This window comes from Melanerpes formicivorus, unplaced genomic scaffold (genome assembly GCF_026170545.1).
Source record: "Melanerpes formicivorus ecotype bairdi unplaced genomic scaffold, bMelFor1.0.p_v2 SCAF_542, whole genome shotgun sequence".
Lineage (NCBI taxonomy): Eukaryota > Metazoa > Chordata > Aves > Piciformes > Picidae > Melanerpes > Melanerpes formicivorus.
In genome coordinates, this window is record NW_027142894.1 from 82,963 (window position 1) to 100,079 (window position 17,117).

The window sequence follows — 17,117 nt, forward strand, 5'->3', positions numbered from 1 at the left end:
CACCCTGGTGCTTGCTGCTCGAGCTCTGTGCCACTCTGGCACTGCTGAACCAAAAGCCCACCCTGCCCCTGCTGAAAACATGATGACACCATGAGCTGGGCACTGGGAGAAGGGAAATGAGCAATGGCTGCTGTGGGCAAAGCTGCAGGGAGATTAGTCCTGTAATGAGCAAACATCCACCTGGAGCTCTGCCAGGGCACAGGCACTGAAGGCCACCAAATTCCTGACTCCAGTGGCAAGGATGCCTGGGAGTGTGGGTGGGCAGGGTCCCCACCAGCCAGCAGTGTGCCCTCAGGGCCAGGAAGGCCAACAGAGGAGCTCATTAACAAGGCTGTGGCCAGCAGGTCAGGGGAGGGTCTCCACCCTTCTGCTCTGCCATAGTAAGGTCACAGCTGGAGCCCTGGGTCCAGTCCTGGGCTCCCCAGTTGCAGAGGGACAGGAAACTGCTGGAGAGAGCCCAGGGGAGGCTGCAGAGCTGCTGAGGGGCCTGGAGCAGCTCTGGGAGCAGCAAAGGCTGAGAGCCCTGGGGCTGAGAGCCTGCAGCAGAGCAGCCCCAGAGGGCAGCTGAGCAATGCTCAGCAAGAGCTAAAGGAGCTGTGGGGGGCAAGAGGCTGGGGCCAGGCTCTGCTGAGTGGTGCCCAGGGACAGCACAAGGGACAGCAAGGGGCACAGAGTGGCAGCCAGGAGGTTGGAGCTGAGCAGGAGGAGAAAGTTGTTTGGTGTGAGGCTGCTGGAGGCCTGGAGCAGGCTGCCCAGAGAGGTTGTGGAGTCTCCTGGGGTGGAGAGCTTCCAACCCCCCCTGGGCACTGTGCTGCTGGGCAAGGTGCTGGGGGTGCCCTGCTGGGGCAGGGGCTGGGCTGGGTGAGCTCCAGAGGTCACTTCCAACCCCTCCATGCTGGGAGTCTGTGACAAGTGTTTAGTTCCTCCCAGGACCCTTTGCTCCTGAGAGGGGAGAGGAAAGTTTGCTTTGGAATGGCAGGATTCCTGACTGGAGAAGTGGCTCCTGCTCAGCCCTTCCTGCTGGCTGGCCCTGCCTCATGCTGTGTTTAACCAGGCCAGAGACTGGGCGTCAGAGGGCTGGCAGGGGGTGAGAAGGTCCTGCTTGGAAGGAAGCAGGGCTGCTGGAGTGGAGCCTGCAGTACCACCACCAGTGCTGCCCTTGGTGATGCTGCTACTACAGGCTCCACACCTGCAGCCCTGCTGGTGTTTGGGAAGGGAAATCTGCTCTGTTGTCAGGAAGCAGCTGGGATGTGGACACTGAGGAGGCCTTCTGGCCAGTGTGGGCTGGAGGAGCACAGACACTGTCACCAGTGACACCAGAAAGCATCACACCCCAGGGAAGCCCAGGTGCAGCAGCTGGGGCCAGCTCCTGCCTCAGTGGAGCTCCCTTCAGCCTGCTTTGCCTCCCTCCTCACTGCCAGGAAGGCCTCTTCCCCACAGGCAGAGGTTCTGCTCTCTCTCAGGCCCTTCAGCAGGCTGCTGAGGGGATTGCAGAGGGGCAGCCCCAGAGCCAAAGCCTCCCCAGGTGCTGTGCTGCCAGCCCCTGCTGCCAGCCCCGTGGTGAAGCCAGCAGGGTGAGAGCTCTCCTGACTGCAGCTCAGGCAGCTCCTCCTTGCTGGAGAACCTCAGGAAGGGATGGGAGAACAGGAGGCAACAGCAGCACTCAGCCTTCAAACAGGCTCTGCCAGGACACAGAGCAAGGCTGCAGGCTGCGAGGCAGCAGCAGGGCAGGTCCCAGGGCAGCTGCTCAGTGCTCTGTGCACAGTGGGACCAGGACAGTGAGAGTGAGAGGGCCCTGGGGGTGGCAGAGGGGAGGAAGCCATGGGGGTGAGCTGGTTTGTCAGCTCCTGCTACATCCAGGCAAGCCCAGCCCAGTTCTGCAGTAACCACAGGGCCTGGTCCAGCTCTCCCAGGAGCCAGAGGAGGTTTTCCCACTCACCAGAGCTCTGCTGCTGCAGAGCCAAGAGGAGCTGCTGCTGTGGAGAGGGCTGGCTCACTGCCTGCAGCCAGCCCATGTCTAACCTGACTTCTTTTTCTCCCTCCTACCCTACAGTTGTGCTTAATGCAGCTCCCATCTTGCCCTCTGCTCCCTCTGCTAGGCCAGAAGGGAAAGCACCCAGGCTTCCTCCTTTCACAAGGGGCCTCCCCAGACAGAGGGTCCAGCCTGTGCTGGCAGCCAAGAGCAGCTGAGCTCTCCTGAAGATGCAGAGGCCTCCAGAGAGCAGGGCTGCCTGCAGGGCTGGGACATGGACCAGTGCAGACATTGTGTGTGGCCTGCTTTAATGCCTGGACATTCCCAGGTGGGGAAAAGCTGCAGCTTCCTCAAGCCCCTGCAGAGCTGAGGCCACCAGACTCAGCTGGCTGGGAAGGAAGCCCTCAGAGTCCTGAAGCAGTGCTGGCCACGAGAGTCTCCTGCTGACACATCCAAGAGCCTCATGTGCAGCAGCCTCTCCTCCTGCTGACATCCTCCAGCTGCAGGGCACTCTCCCTCTGCCTGCCTTCTTGTGCTGTCAGCAACCTGCAACAAGCAGCACAGCCTGAGAACACAGCCTGGGATGGGATGGGATGGGATGGGATAGGATAGGATAGGATAGGATAGGATAGGATAGGATAGGATAGGATAGGATAGAATAGACCAGGTTGGAAGAGACCTTCAAGATCACCAAGTCCAACCCATCATCCAACACCACCTAATCAACTCAACCATGGCACCAAGCACCCTATCAAGTCTCCTCCTGAACACCTCCAGGGATGGGGACTCCACCACCTCCATGGGCAGCACATTCCAATGGCCAATCTCTCTCTCTGGGAAGAACTTCCTCCTCACCTCCAGCCTAAACCTCCCCTGGCACAGCTTGAGACTGTGTCCTCTTGTTCTGGTGCTGGCTGCCTGGGAGAAGAGCCCAACCCCCACCTGGCTCCAACCTCCCTTCAGGCAGTTGGAGAGAGCAAGAAGGTCTCCCCTGAGCCTCCTCTTCTCCAGGCTAAGCAACCCCAGCTCCCTCAGCCTCTCCTCACAGGGCTGTGCTCCAGACCCCTCCCCAGCTTTCTTGCCCTTCTCTGGACACCTTCCAACACCTCAGCATCTTTCCTGACCTGAGGAGCCCAGAACTGGACACAGGACTCAAGGTGTGGCCTAAGCAGTGCTGAGCACAGGGCACAATGACCTCCCTGCTCCTGCTGGCCACACTGTTCCTGATGCAGGCCAGGATGCCATTGGCCTTCTTGTCCCCCTGGGCACACTGCAGGCTCCTGTTCAGCCTACCATCAACCAGCCCCCTCAGGTCCCTCTCTGCCTGGCTGCTCTCAGCCACTCTGACCTCAGCCTGTAGCACTGCCTGGGGTTGCTCTCACTGAGAGCTTCCTGCACATCAGGCAGGGACACTGAGGGCTGTAAAAGTGACTGGCCCAAGGGCTGGGCTCCTCAGGAAGCTGGGCTGGACAAACCACAGGGGGAACATGAGCATGGAGAAGAAACTGGGCCCACACAAGAGGGGAGAGCAGAGCAGCCTTGAGTGGTCTGTGCCTTATCCCCAGGCTGCTAAAAGGATGGCAGAGCCCATCAGCAGTAAATTTGCAGCTGACAGCAAGCTGGGGGCAGGAGTTGATCTGCTGGAGGGCAGAGAGGCTCTGCAGAGGGACCTTGCCAGGCTGGACAGATGGGCAGAGGCCAAGGGCAGGAGATTGAACACATCCAAGTGCCAGGTGCTGCACTTTGGCCACAGCAACCCCAGGCAGAGCTACAGGCTGGGGGCAGAGTGGCTGAGAGCTGCCAGGCAGAGAGGGACCTGGGGGTGCTGGTTGATGGTAGGCTGAACATGAGCCTGCAGTGTGCCCAGGGGGACAAGAAGGCCAAGGGCATCCTGGCCTGCATCAGGAGCAGTGTGGCCAGCAGGAGCAGGGAGGTCATTGTGCCCTGTGCTCAGCACTGCTGAGGCCACAGCCTGCTCTTGGTGCTCTCCTGGCACAGGAGATGAGGATCCTGAGGCAGGGTTGAAGCAGAATGCTGCAGCCTCTCCAGTGCCATGGGAGAAGGTCAGGCTCTCACAGTCCCCTCTCCTTCCCTGCTCCCAGCCCAGCAGCCTACAGCTGAGAGGCATCCCCAGGGGGCAGCTGCTGCTGACTGACCTGGCCATGTGCAGCATGGGCTCCAGGATGTTGTAGCCAGTCAGAGCGCTGCACTCGTAGAAGACAGCCTGGTACTCCTGCCAGAGACACAGCAAGCACTCACCTTGGCTGCCAGCCCTGCCCCTTCACCCACAGCCCTTGCAACTGCCCCAGCCTTGCCCCCCAGGGGCTCTGCCAGGGCCAGCTGGGGCTGACAGGGTGGCCACTGCCACCCTGCTGGGGCACAGACCCTGCTCACCCACCCAGGGGAAGGAGATGGGGACCCAGCCACCCCAAAGGGAACCCTTGGGGTTGTTTGGGAAGGGAAAGCAGCCTGGGGAGGAGAAGGCTCTGGTGAGACCTCAGAGCTGCAGTTCAGTGTCTGCAGGGGAGCTGCAGGCAGCTGGGGAGGGGCTGTTCAGGAGGGGCTGTGGGGATAGGCCCAGGGGCAAGGGTTTGGCACTGGAGCAGGGCAGAGTCAGGTTGGAGCTGAGGAGGGAGTTGTGCCCAGGGAGGCTGGGGAGACTCTGGCACAGGCTGCCCAGGGAGGTGGTTGAGGCTCCATCCCTGGAGCCATTCAGGCTCAGCCTGGCTGTGTCCCTGGGCAGCCTGCTCTGGCTGGAGCTGTCCCTGCCCATGGCAGGGCTGGCACAGGATGCCCTTGGAGGCTTCCTTCCAACCAGATGGATTCTGTGAATCTACCCAGAGGGACTGGATTCCCTCACCTTGGTCTTGAGGGGGCCAGAAGAAAGGGAAGGTCTCTGAAGCCCTGCCTGGCCCCAGGGCCAGGGAACAGTGGGAATGAGGACAGAGAGCAGGAAGGAGGCGGGGGGGGGCTGGGTAAGGAGGCAGGGGGAGGATGAGGAAGGAGGCAGAGGGAAGATGACTTTGGGCAGCCCTCCAGCAGTCCTTGCATGCTCCCCTGCAAGCCTGAGCCTGGCTGTCAGGAGGCATCCAGCCTCTGGAGTGTCCCTCAGGAGCCATTGTCTGCCTCTTGCTGGTCCCCACCTCCCCCTCCCTGCTAGCAGAGGGACCTCAGGGCATTTTCACATTGAACAGCAGGGGCTGGAAGGGCAGAAGGCCTTCACCACAGAGTCACAGAGCATTAGGCCTTGGAAGGGACCCCTGGAGATCATTGAGTCCAAGCCCCCTGCCAGGGCAGGGCACCCAGGGCAGAGCAGGAGACTCCACAACCTCTCTGGGCAGCCTGCTCCAGGCTCCAGCACCCTCACACCAAAGAGTTTTCTCCTCATGCTGAGGTGGAAGCTCCTGGGTTCCAGCTGGTGTCCATTGCCCCTGGTCCTGTCCCAGGAGAGCACTGAGCAGAGCCTGGCCCCTCCTGCTTGGCACCCACCCCTCAGATGTTCACAGACAGGATTGAGGGCAGCCCTCAGGCTCCCCTGCTCCCAGCCCCAGCTCCCTCAGCCTGGCCTCACAGGGAGATGTTCCACTGCCTGCAGCAGCCCTGTGCCTCTGGGCTGGACTGTCCCAAGCACCTGAGGTCCTTCTGGACACAAGATGCCAGCTGTGGCCTCAGCAGGGCAGAGCAGAGGGGGAGGAGAACCATACTACAAGAAGGCTGGGGAGGGACTGCTCAGGATCTCAGGCAGTGATAGGACTAGGGGGAATGGAATGAAGCTGGAGGTGGGGAGATTCAGGCTGGAGGGGAGGAGGAAGTTCTTCCCCAGGAGAGTGGTGAAGCCCTGGAATGGGTTGTCCAGGGAGGTGGTCAAGACCCCATTCCTGGAGGTGTTTAAGGCCAGGCTGGCTGAGGCTGTGGCCAGGCTGATCTAGTGTGGGGTGTCCCTGCCCATGGCAGGGGGGTTGGAACTGGATGATCCTTGTGCTCCCTTCCAACCCTGACTGATGCTCTGATTCTATGATACTGAGAATTGGCTCCAAGAAGGGCTCCCTGCCAGCTGGGCTGCCCTGCTCCAGGGGCAGGGATGCTGCAGAGCAGGCTGAGCCCCACAGCACAGCCTCCCACCTTTGCCAGGCGTTTCCCCTCCACCCTGGGCACGCTCCTGCTGTCTCTCTCAGCAGCATCCAATTTATTGCCAAGCAGGAAGACCACAGCTCCATCCTCAATAACCTCCTGCAAAGGAAACAGAGCAAAGCACCTGAGAGACTCAGCTGAGGGAGGCAAAGAGCTCAGAGCAGAGCCTGCTGCAGCTCAGCAAACCAGACTCTGAGTGGCCACAGGATCAGGCCCTTGAGCTCACAGCACCACAGAGCTGGCAGGGAGCTCAAGGCTCAGCCAGCTCCAACCCCCTGCCATGGGCAGGGACACCTCACACCACAGCAGGTTGCTCACAGCCACCTCCAGCCTGGCTGCAAACACCTCCAGGCAGGAGGCTTCCACCACCTCCCTGGGCAGCCTGGGCCAGGCTCTCACCACCCTCCTGGCCAACAACTTCTTCCTCACAGCCAATCTCAAGCTCCCCACTTCTAGTTCTGCTCCATCCCCCCCAGTCCTATCCCTCCCTGACAGCCTCCAAAGTCCCTCCCCAGCTTGCTTGGAGCCCCCTGCAGCTCCTGGAAGGCCACCAGAAGGTCTCCTGGGAGCCTTCTCCTCTCCAGCCTGCACAACCCCAACTCTCTCAGGCTGTCTGCAGAGCACAGCAGCTCCAGCCCTCTGCTCCTCCTCCTGGCCCTGCTCTGGACACCTTCCAGCCCCTCCAGAGCCTTCCTGGCACAGAGGCTCCTGGTCAAAGGACCATTCCTCAAATAGCCCCAGGGATTTGTGGAAGGAAGCTGAAACCCTGGGAGGGTCCTTCAGATGTTTGCCAGGTACAGGTGAGATGCTGAGAGAGGGGAGAGAGCCCCAAGGCCCTCTCTGGGAAATAAGAAAGCCTGCAGAGGAGCAGTTTCCAGGGGTGGGGGTGGGGATTGAAGGTCAGGCAGAGCTATTTGTGAGGCTCCAGGATTGCTGTGTGAGTGGCCAGGACCTGCTCCTCTGATGTCACTGAGGAGAGGCTGAGGGAGCTGAGGTTGGTTAGTCTGGAGAAGAGGAGGCTGAGGGGAGACCTCATTGCTCTCTGCAGCTCCCTGAGAGGAATGGAATGGAATGGAATGGAATGGAATGGAATGAACCAATTTGGAAAAGACCTCTGAGATCATCCAGTCCAACCTCTCCCCCAGCACCATCTGATCAATTCAACCATGGCACCAAGTGCCTCATCCAGGCTCTGCCTAAACACCTCCAGGGATGGGGACTCCACCAACTCCCTGAGCAGCACATTCCCAAGGCCAATCTTTCTTGCTGGGAAGAATTTCTTCTTAACATCCAGCCTGAACCTCCCCTGGCACAGCTTGAGACTGTGTCCTCTTGTTCTGGTGCTGGGTGCCTGGGAGAAGAGCCCAACCCCCACCTGGCTCCAACCTCCCTTCAGGTATCTGTAGACAGCAATAAATTCTCCTCAGTCTCTTTTCTCAAGTAACTAATAATAGGGTGAGAGGAAATGGCCTCAAGTTGTGCCAGGGGAGGGTTAGGTTGGAGAGGAGGAAAAATGTCCCTGCTGCAGGAGTGGTCAGGGCTTGGCACAGGCTGCCCAGGGGGGTGGTGCAGTCCCCATGCCTGGAGGTATTGTCACAGTATCACCAAGGTTGGAAGAGACCTCAACGATCACCAAGTCCAAGCTGTCACCACAGACCTCATGACTAAACCATGGCACCAAGTGCCACATCCAATCCCCTCTTGAACACCTCCAGGCATGGGGACTCCACCACCTCCCTGGGCAGCACATCCCAATGGCTAACAACTCTCTCTGGGAAGAACTTCCTCCTCACCTCCAGCCTAAACCTCCCCTGGCACAGCTTGAGACTGTGTCCTCTTGTTCTGGTGCTGGCTGCCTGGCAGAAGAGCCCAACCCCCACCTGGCTCCAACCTCCCTGCAGGGAGTTGGAGAGAGCAAGAAGGTCTCCCCTGAGCCTCCTCTTCTCCAGGCTAAGCAACCCCAGCTCCCTCAGCCTCTCCTCACAGGGCTGTGCTCCAGACCCCTCCCCAGCTCTGTTGCCCTTCTCTGGACACCTCCAAGTCTCTCAGTGTCCTTCTTAAACCGAGGAGCCCAGAGCTGGACACAGCAGCAGCTGCAGGTGTGGTGCTTCGGGGCCTGGTTTAGCGCTCCTGGGGGTTAGCCTTGATGATCTTGGAGCGCTCCTGGAGCGCCGGAGCCGCGCCGGAGCCGCGCCGGAGCCGGGCCGGAGCCGGGCTGGAGCCGCACCGGAGCCGAGCCGGAGCCGGGCTGGAGCCGGGGGGCAGCAGCAGTGCCGGGGGCGCTGTGCTCACCTGCAGGCTGCTGATCCAGCGGCGCACGGCGGTGAAGGAGGCCGGGGCAGTGCTGTCGTACATCAGCAGGACGCCGTCCGCCCCCCGCAGGTACTGCCTGCAGACGCTGCCGAACCTGCGCCCAGCGGAGCCCGAGTCCGGCTGGGGCCCGGGCTGGGGGCAAGGCGCTGCCCAACCACTCCGGGCCGGCCGCAGAGCCACGCCTGGCTGCCGGCAGCGGCAGGGAAGCACTGTCTGAGCCTTGAGGAGGGCAGACTCGGACTGCAGATTAGGAAGGAGTCCTTGACGGGGACACACACACACACACACACAGGAGCAGGCTGCTCCTCTCTGCCAGCTCAAAGGCTCCTGGGAGCCTTCTCCTCTCCAGCCTGCACAACCCCAACCCTCTCAGGCTGTCTGCAGAGCAGAGCAGCTCCAACCCTCTGCTCCTCCTCCTGGCCCTGCTCTGGACACCTTCCAGCACCTCCAGAGCCTTCCTGGCACAGAGGCTCCTGATCAAAGGACCATTCCTCAAACAGCCCCAAGGATTTGTGGAAGGAAGCTGAAGCTGTCCTCATAGGTCCTTCTGAACTAAGCATTTTCCCCTAGGACTGTAGAACAGTTTTGTCTGGAAGAGATCTCTTAGATGATAGAATCATGGAATTCTTTGGGTTGGAAAAAACTTCTAAGGTCATTGATTCCAACCTTCAGCTCACCATGGCCACCAAACCCTGCCCCCAGCTGCCATGGCCACAGGGTTCTGGAACCCCTTCAGCCCCTCCACCACCTCCCTGGGCAGCCTCTGCCAGGCCCTGACCACCCTGGCAGCCAAGAAAGTTTTCCTCCTCTCCAACCTCAGCCTCTTCCAGCACAATTCCAGGCCAGTTTCCTCTCCTTCTATCACCTGAGACCAGGGAGCAGAGTCCATCACCAGGTCCAACCATCAAGCCAGCACTGCCAGGTCAACCTCAGCACCACATCTCCCCAGGTTTTCAATTACTCCAGGGATGGGAACTCCATCACTGCCCTGGGCAGCCTGTTCCTGCCCTTGACAATCCTTGCAGGGAAGAAATTGTTCCTCCTGTCCAAGCTAACCCTCCCCTGGTGCAACCTGAGAGCCTTTCCTCTTGTCACAGAATCAATAAGGTTGGAAGAGACCTCAGGGATCATCAAGTCCAAGCTCTCACCCAGCACCTCCTGACAACTCAACCATGACTCCAAGTGCCACATCCAATCCCCTCTTGAACACCTCCAGGGACAGTGTCCTATTGCTTATACTTTGGGAGGAGAGACCAAGCCCCCCCTGGCTCCAGCCCAGAGGCAGCAGCCAGTGCCTGTGCTCTTTCCCTTCCCCCCCATTCCCCAGGCTGGCTGTGGGACATAGTACCATAGTATCAGTCAGGGTTGGAAGGGAGCACAAGGATCATCCAGTTCCAACCCCCCTGCCATGGGCAGGGACACCCCACACTAGATCAGGCTGGCCAGAGACATGCTGGTGGGGAGCACTGACCTTTCTTGTCCAGCTGTGTCCCAGAGCTGTAAGGCCACTTGGGTGTGATCCACCACCAGACTCTTCACCTGGTAATCGATGCCTGCCAGGGAGGCCCCAGGCACGGTGAGACAGGGAGGGGGCAGAGCAGCTGGGCATGGCTGCAGTGAGCCCAGCTGGGAACACCCAAGGCTCCAGGCTGCCTTTGCCCCCCCTGGTAAGCAGCCTGAGGGGAGGAGCTGCCTCACTTACCAATGGTGGCACCGAGCTGGGCCAAGAAGCTGCCGTGGCAGAGGCGGTGGATGAAGGAGCTCTTCCCCACGCCGGAGTTGCCTACAAACACCACCTTGAAGACGTGCTCTGGGGAGCAGCTGGCTGGCTCCAGGGCCTGCAGCTGCAATGCAACACAGGGGTGCAGGCTGGGAAAGCCCAGCTGCAGGCTCTGCTTTGGTGGAGGCAGCAGAGCCCAGCACCATAAACCTGTGGAGCTGGAGTGAGCTGGGAAGAGAGGCTGAGCAGTGGGGGAGAACCCCAAGGATTGAGCTTCCACCTCAACAGGAGGAGAAAGTTGTTTGGTGTGAGGCTGCTGGAGGCCTGGAGCAGGCTGCCCAGAGAGGTTGTGGAGTCTGCTGGTGTGGAGAGCTTCCAACCCCCCCTGGGCACTGTGCTGCTGGGCAAGCTGCTGGGGGTGCCCTGCTGGGGCAGGGGGTTGAGCTCCAGAGGTCCCTTCCAAGCCCACCAACATGCTGGGATCCTGGGATTAGACTCACTCTGGTTTCAGTGCCAACAGGCTGGCCTCTGGGAGGCAAAGGAGCATCATCCAAGCCGTCTGCCCTTCTAGAGCCAGCACCACCCTTCAAAGCCAGCTTCCACCGCTCAGCAGCTGCTGCCAGTCGCTCCTTGGCTCTGCTCTGCTCCTGGAGGTCTGTGGGGCCTCCTTCTCCTGCCTGCAGACACATCCTGCTGCCTGGAAAGTGCCTGCAGCTCTCCCTGTTGGGTTCTGCTGCTGCTGCTACCTCTCCGGGGGAGGCGAAGGGGAGGTCCGCAGCGGCCACTCGTCTGTATCCAAGGCGGCAGGCACCACAGAAAGGGTGGGAGAGGAGGCAGGGAGGGCGAGAGGAGGAGGAGGAGATGGCAGATTCCCCAGACAACGACCCAGTTAGTGCCTCTGCAGGGTGCCTGCCCCACGCAGAGACTCCCCATGCTCCCTGTCACTCCCCAGCAGCTCCCCTGCGCCAACATTCCATTCCCTTTCCCAGGAGCTCCCCCTGGCAGGAGCTCCCAAGCAGGCTTTGCCTCCCTGTGCCTCCCACCGACCCCCAGGGCAGGGCACCGGAGGTGGCAGCACGGCAAAGCTGCCTGCAACAGCACAACGGCAGCAGCACCGCCCCCGGCAGCAGCACAGCCGGCAGCAGCACAGCCGGCAGCAGCACCGCCCCCAGCAGCACCGCCCCCAGCAGCAGCACCGCCCCCAGCAGCAGCACCGCCCCCAGCAGCAGCACCGCCCCCAGCAGCAGCACCGCCCCCAGCAGCAGCACCGCCCCCAGCAGCAATGCCCCCAGCAGCAGCACCGCCCCCAACAGCAGCACCACCCCCAGCAGCACCGCCCCCAGCAGCACCGCCCCCAGCAGCAGCACCGCCCCCAGCAGCAGCACCGCCCCCAGCAGCAATGCCCCCAGCAGCAGCACCGCCCCCAGCAGCAGCACCGCCCCCAGCAGCACCGCCCCCAGCAGCACCGCCCCCAGCAGCAGCACCGCCCCCAGCAGCAGCACCGCCCCCAGCAGCACCGCCCCCAACAGCAGCACCGCCCCCAGCAGCACCGCCCCCAGCAGCACCGCCCCCAGCAGCAGCACCGCCCCCAGCAGCAGCACCGCCCTCAGCAGCAGCACCGCCCCCAGCAGCACCGCCCCCAGCAGCAGCACCGCCCCCAGCTGCAGCACCGCCCCCAGCAGCAGCACCGCCCCCAGCAGCAGCACCGCCCCCAGCAGCACCGCCCCCAGCAGCAGCACCGCCCCCAGCAGCAGCACCGCCCCCAGCTGCAGCACCGCCCCCAGCAGCAGCACCGCCCCCAGCAGCACAGCCCCCAGCAGCAGCACCGCCCCCAGCAGCAGCACCGCCCCCAGCAGCACCGCCCCCAGCAGCAGCACCGCCCCCAGCAGCAGCACCGCCCCCAGCAGCACCGCCCCCAGCAGCAGCACCGCCCCCAGCTGCAGCACCGCCCCCAGCAGCAGCACCGCCCCCAGCAGCACCGCCCCCAGCAGCAGCACCGCCCCCAGCAGCACCGCCCCCAGCAGCACCGCCCCCAGCAGCAGCACCGCCCCCAGCAGCAGCACCGCCCCCAGCAGCACAGCCCCCAGCAGCAGCACCGCCCCCAGCAGCAGCACCGCCCCCAGCAGCACCGCCCCCAGCAGCAGCACCGCCCCCAGCAGCACCGCCCCCAGCAGCACCGCCCCCAGCAGCAGCACCGCCCCCAGCAGCAGCACCGCCCCCAGCAGCAGCACCGCCCCCAGCAGCACAGCCCCCAGCAGCAGCACCGCCCCCAGCAGCACCGCCCCCAGCAGCAGCACCGCCCCCAGCTGCAGCACCGCCCCCAGCAGCAGCACCGCCCCCAGCAGCAGCACCGCCCCCAGCAGCAGCACCGCCCCCAGCAGCAATGCCCCCAGCAGCAGCACCGCCCCCAGCAGCAGCACCGCCCCCAGCAGCAGCACCGCCCCCAGCAGCACAGCCCCCAGCAGCAGCACCGCCCCCAGCAGCACCGCCCCCAGCAGCACCGCCCCCAGCAGCAGCACCGCCCCCAGCAGCAGCACCGCCCCCAGCAGCACCGCCCCCAGCAGCACCGCCCCCAGCAGCAGCACCGCCCTGAGAGGCAGCACCGCCCCCGGCAGCACCGCCCCCAGCAGCAGCACCGCCCTGAGAGGCAGCACCGCCCCCGGCAGCACCGCCCCCAGCAGCAGCACCGCCCCCAGCAGCACCGCCCCCAGCAGCACCGCCCCCAGCAGCACCGCCCCCAGCAGCACCGCCCCCAGCAGCAGCACCGCCCCCAGCAGCACCGCCCCCAGCAGCAATGCCCCCAGCAGCACCGCCCCCAGCAGCAGCACCGCCCCCAGCAGCACCGCCCCCAGCAGCAGCACCGCCCCCAGCAGCAGCACCGCCCCCAGCAGCACCGCCCCCAGCAGCAGCACCGCCCCCAGCAGCAGCACCGCCCCCAGCAGCACCGCCCCCAGCAGCACCGCCCCCAGCAACACTGCCCCCAGCAGCACCGCCCCCAGCAGCAGCACCGCCCTCAGCGTGTCTGTTACAAGCACAACACCAATAGGAAGCAACCAAGGTCGGGGGGGAGGGACAAAGGGCGCTGGGGGCAGGCAGCAGGTGGGGATTGGCTGCAGGCAGCCAGGAAGATGATTGGCTGCAGGCAGCAGGGGGAGGGCTTGGTGTAGGCAGCATGGGGAGGATTGGCTGCAGGCAGCAGACGGAGGGCTGGGGGCAGGTAGCAGGGGGAGGATTGGCTGCAGGCAGCAGACGGAGGGCTGGGGGCAGGTAGCAGGGGGAGGGCTGGCTGCAGGCAGCAGGGGGAGAGCTGGATGCAGGCAGCAGAGTGAGGGCTGGCTGCAGGCAGCAGGGGGAGGGCTGGGGGCAGGCAGCAGAAGGAGGATTGGCTGCAGGCAGTAGAGTGAGGGATAGCTGCAGGCAGCAGGGGGAGAGCTGGATGCAGGCAGCAGAGTGAGGGCTGGCTGCAGGCAGCAGGGGGAGGGCTGGGGGCAGGCAGCAGAAGGAGGATTGGCTGCAGGCAGTAGAGTGAGGGATGGCTGCAGGCAGCAGGGGGAGAGCTGGCTGCAGGCAGCAGAGTGAGGGCTGGCTGCAGGCAGCAGGGGGAGGGCTGGGGGCAGGCAGCAGGGTGAGGGATGGCTGCAGGCAGCATAGGGAGGGCTGGGTGCAGGCAGCAGGGGGAAGATTGGCTGCGGGCAGCAGGGGGAGGATTGGCTGCGGGCAGCAGAGTGAGGGATGGCTGCAGGCAGCAGGGGGAGGATTGGCTGCAGGCAGCAGAGTGAGGGATGGCTGCAGGCAGCAGGGGGAGAGCTGGCTGCAGGCAGCAGAGTGAGGGCTGGCTGCAGGCAGCAGGGGGAGGGCTGGGTGCAGGCAGCAGGGGGAAGATTGGCTGCGGGCAGCAGGGGGAGGATTGGCTGCGGGCAGCAGAGGGAGGGCTGGATGCAGGCAGCAGAGGGAGGGCTGGCTGCTCATCTCCAGAGGCCTCTTATTGTCCTCTGTTGAAGGCTCCCAGCTAGTGCCCAGCAGCCCAGGCCACCACTTCGAGGCACTGCTCTGGCAAAGCCTTACCCAGCTCAGAATCCTGCCACGGGGCTGCAGAGGAGGTGCCCACCTCAGGGCCTCTGCATGCTGGTGGCTCTGCTCTGGAGCCAGACCTGTGTCAAGAGCCAGGCTGCAGCCAGAGAAGTGTGGCCAGCAGGGCCAGGGAGGGGATTCTGCCCCTCTGCTCCACCCTGCTGAGACCACAGCTGGAGCTCTGGGGCCAGCTCTGGAGCCTCTCTGCCAGGAAGGATCTGGAGGGGCTGGAAGGTGTCCAGAGCAGGGCCAGGAGGAGGAGCAGAGGGCTGGAGCTGCTCTGCTCTGCAGACAGCCTGAGAGTGTTGGGGTTGTGCAGGCTGGAGAGGAGAAGGCTCCCAGGAGACCTTCTGGTGGCCTTCCAGGAGCTGCAGGGGGCTGCAAGCAAGCTGGGGAGGGACTTTGGAGGCTGTCAGGGAGGGATGGGACTGGGGGGGATGGAGCAGAACTAGAAGTGGGGAGATTGAGATTGGCTGTGAGGAAGAAGTTGTTGGCCAGGAGGGTGGTGAGAGCCTGGCCCAGGCTGCCCAGGGAGGTGGTGGAAGCCTCCTGCCTGGAGGTGTTTGCAGCCAGGCTGGAGGTGGCTGTGAGCATCCAGGGACTGGCAGAGGCTGCCCAGGGAGGTGGTGGAGTCCCCATGGCTGGAGGTGTTCCAGAACCCTGTGGCCATGGCCCTTGTGGCCAGGCTCTGATGGCCATGGTGGGGTTGGGTTGATGTTGGACTCAGTGTTCTTGGAGGACTTTTCCAACCCAAACAGCTCTCTGGCTCAGGTGCAAGGCTTTACCCACCACAGGGCTCTCCTTTGCCACCAGGTTGCACTTGGAAGCCCAGCAGGGAGAGCAGGGGCTGGCCACAATCACCCTGCAGAGGCAGCATGTGCCCCCTCTGCCCACTCTGCAGGGCCCAAGGGCTCTCCTCTCCCTGCTCCTGGGGGGACCTCTGCTGCCAGCTGACACCTTGCTGTGCAAGGAAGCTCACAGCCATGGTGGTCTTCCCTCAAGGTGTCTTCGAAGCCAGCCCAGAGCCAGGCCAGCTGCCACCTCTGAAGACAGAGACATCTTCCCAGGCTCTGGGGCACAGCCCCCAGCTCCCAGGGCTGGCAGCAAGGAGAGGCTGAGACTGCAAAGCCTCTTGGAGAGCAGGGGAAGGGCCCAGGCCAAAGCCTTCTGAGCAGACACTCCAGAGCCCATGGAATTGGCTGCACCCAGAGAGTGGCTGTCCATGGCTCCATGGCCCAGGGGAGGCCAGGGACAAGCAGAGTCCCTCAGGGATCAGTCCTGGGCCCAGGCTTGTTCAACATCTCTGTGGGTGCCAGGGACAGTGGCACTGAGTGCAGCCTCAGCAGGGTTGCTGATGACACCAAGCTGTGTGGGGCAGCAGACAGCTGGAGGGAAGGGATCCATCCAGAGGGAGCTGGGCAGGCTGCAGAGGTGGGCACAAGCCAACCTCAGGAGGTTCAACCAGAGCAAGGGCAGGGTCCTGCAGCTGGGTGGAGGCAATCCCAGGCACAAATGCAGGCTGGGCAGGGACTGGCTGGAAAGCAGCCCTGAGGAGAGAGCCTTGGGGGTGCTGGGGGAGGAGAAGCTCAGCAGGAGCTCTCAGTGTGCACTTGCAGCCCAGAAAGCCAAGCAGAGCCTGGGCTGCAGCAGGAGAAGTGTGGCCAGCAGGGCAAGGGAGGTGATTCTCCCCCTCTGCTCAGCTCTGGGGAGACCCCACCTGGAGTCCTGCCTCCAGTTCTGGAGCCCCTAGGACAAGAGGGATGTGGAGGGGCTGGAAGGTGTCCAGAGCAGGGCCAGGAGGAGGAGCAGAGGGCTGGAGCACCTCTCCTGTGAGGACAGACTGAAGGAGTTGGGGCTGTTGAGTCTGGAGAAGAGAAGGCTCCCAGGTGACCTCATTGTGGCCTTCCAGGATCTGAAGGGGGCTCCAGGAAGGCTGGGGAGGGACTGCTCAGGATCTGAGGGAGTGCTAGGACTAGGGGGAATGGAATGAAGCTGGAGGTGGGGAGATTGAGGCTGGAGGGGAGGAGGAAGTTCTTCCCCAGGAGAGTGGTGAAGCCCTGGAATGGGTTGTGCAGGGAGGTGGTTGGGGCCCTGTCCCTGGAGGTGTTTAAGGCCAGGCTGGCTGAGGCTGTGGCCAGGCTGATCTAGTGTGGGGTGTCCCTGCCCATGGCAGGGGGGTTGGAACTGGATGATCCTTGTGCTCCCTTCCAACCCTGACTGATCCTATGATACTGTGATACTATGAATTGATTGAGGTGTCTGCAGCAGTGAGGTGGGACCCAGCCAGGGCCAACAGACACTGCTCCCCTCCTCACATCACCCTCACTGCCAGCCTCCTCTGCAGCCTCTCCTCTGGGTCTCTGCCAGCAGGGGCTGGGGAGGAGCGGGGGGAGAAGCTGCTGGTCTGCTCCCATGGCCAGGGAGCTTTGCCCAAGCTACCTCCCAGCCCTGCTGCACAGCTCCCCTGCTGTGCCACCAGCCCAGGAGCCTGCTGCAAGCCTGAAGCTTCATCCCTCTCATGCCACCACCAGGAGTGCAGGTGTGAAGGGTGAGAGGCAGCTGGAAGGAACTGAAGGGGCTGAGCCCTGGAGCAGGCTGAGCCCTGGAACAGGCTGAGCCCTGGAGCAGGCTGCCCAGAGAGGTGGTGGAGTCTCCTCCTCTGGAGGCATTGCAACCCCCCCTGGCTGTGCTCCTGTGTGCCCTGCTCTGGGTGCCCCTGCTCTGGCAGGGATGTTGGGCTGGATGAGCTTCCCAGGTCCCTTCCTTGGATGTGGCACTTGGATCCATGGTTGAGCTGTCAGGAGGTGTTGGGTGACAGCTTGGACTTGATGATCCCTGAGGGCTTTCCCAAGCTGGTTGATTCTATGACTCTAATGCTCTGTGCTTCTGTGACCTGGGAGGCAGAGGACC

At 63.2% G+C, this 17,117-nt stretch overlaps 1 protein-coding gene across 1 annotated transcript in view; it reads right to left on the reverse strand.

Moving 5' to 3' along the window:
- Window positions 1-2,352: 2,352 nt before the first annotated feature.
- The window catches only part of LOC137460256 (EF-hand calcium-binding domain-containing protein 4B-like), a gene marked incomplete at its 5' end in the record, with an annotated part of 33,491 nt that continues 18,726 nt past the window's right edge, over window positions 2,353-17,117 (reverse strand). The window contains 7 exons of the mRNA XM_068170709.1: window positions 2,353-2,518; window positions 4,129-4,205; window positions 6,095-6,202; window positions 8,396-8,510; window positions 9,888-9,969; window positions 10,119-10,260; window positions 10,637-10,925. Of these exons, the coding sequence (XP_068026810.1) occupies window positions 2,434-2,518; window positions 4,129-4,205; window positions 6,095-6,202; window positions 8,396-8,510; window positions 9,888-9,969; window positions 10,119-10,260; window positions 10,637-10,925 (898 nt within the window). The remainder of the gene's footprint in view (window positions 2,519-4,128; window positions 4,206-6,094; window positions 6,203-8,395; window positions 8,511-9,887; window positions 9,970-10,118; window positions 10,261-10,636; window positions 10,926-17,117) is intronic.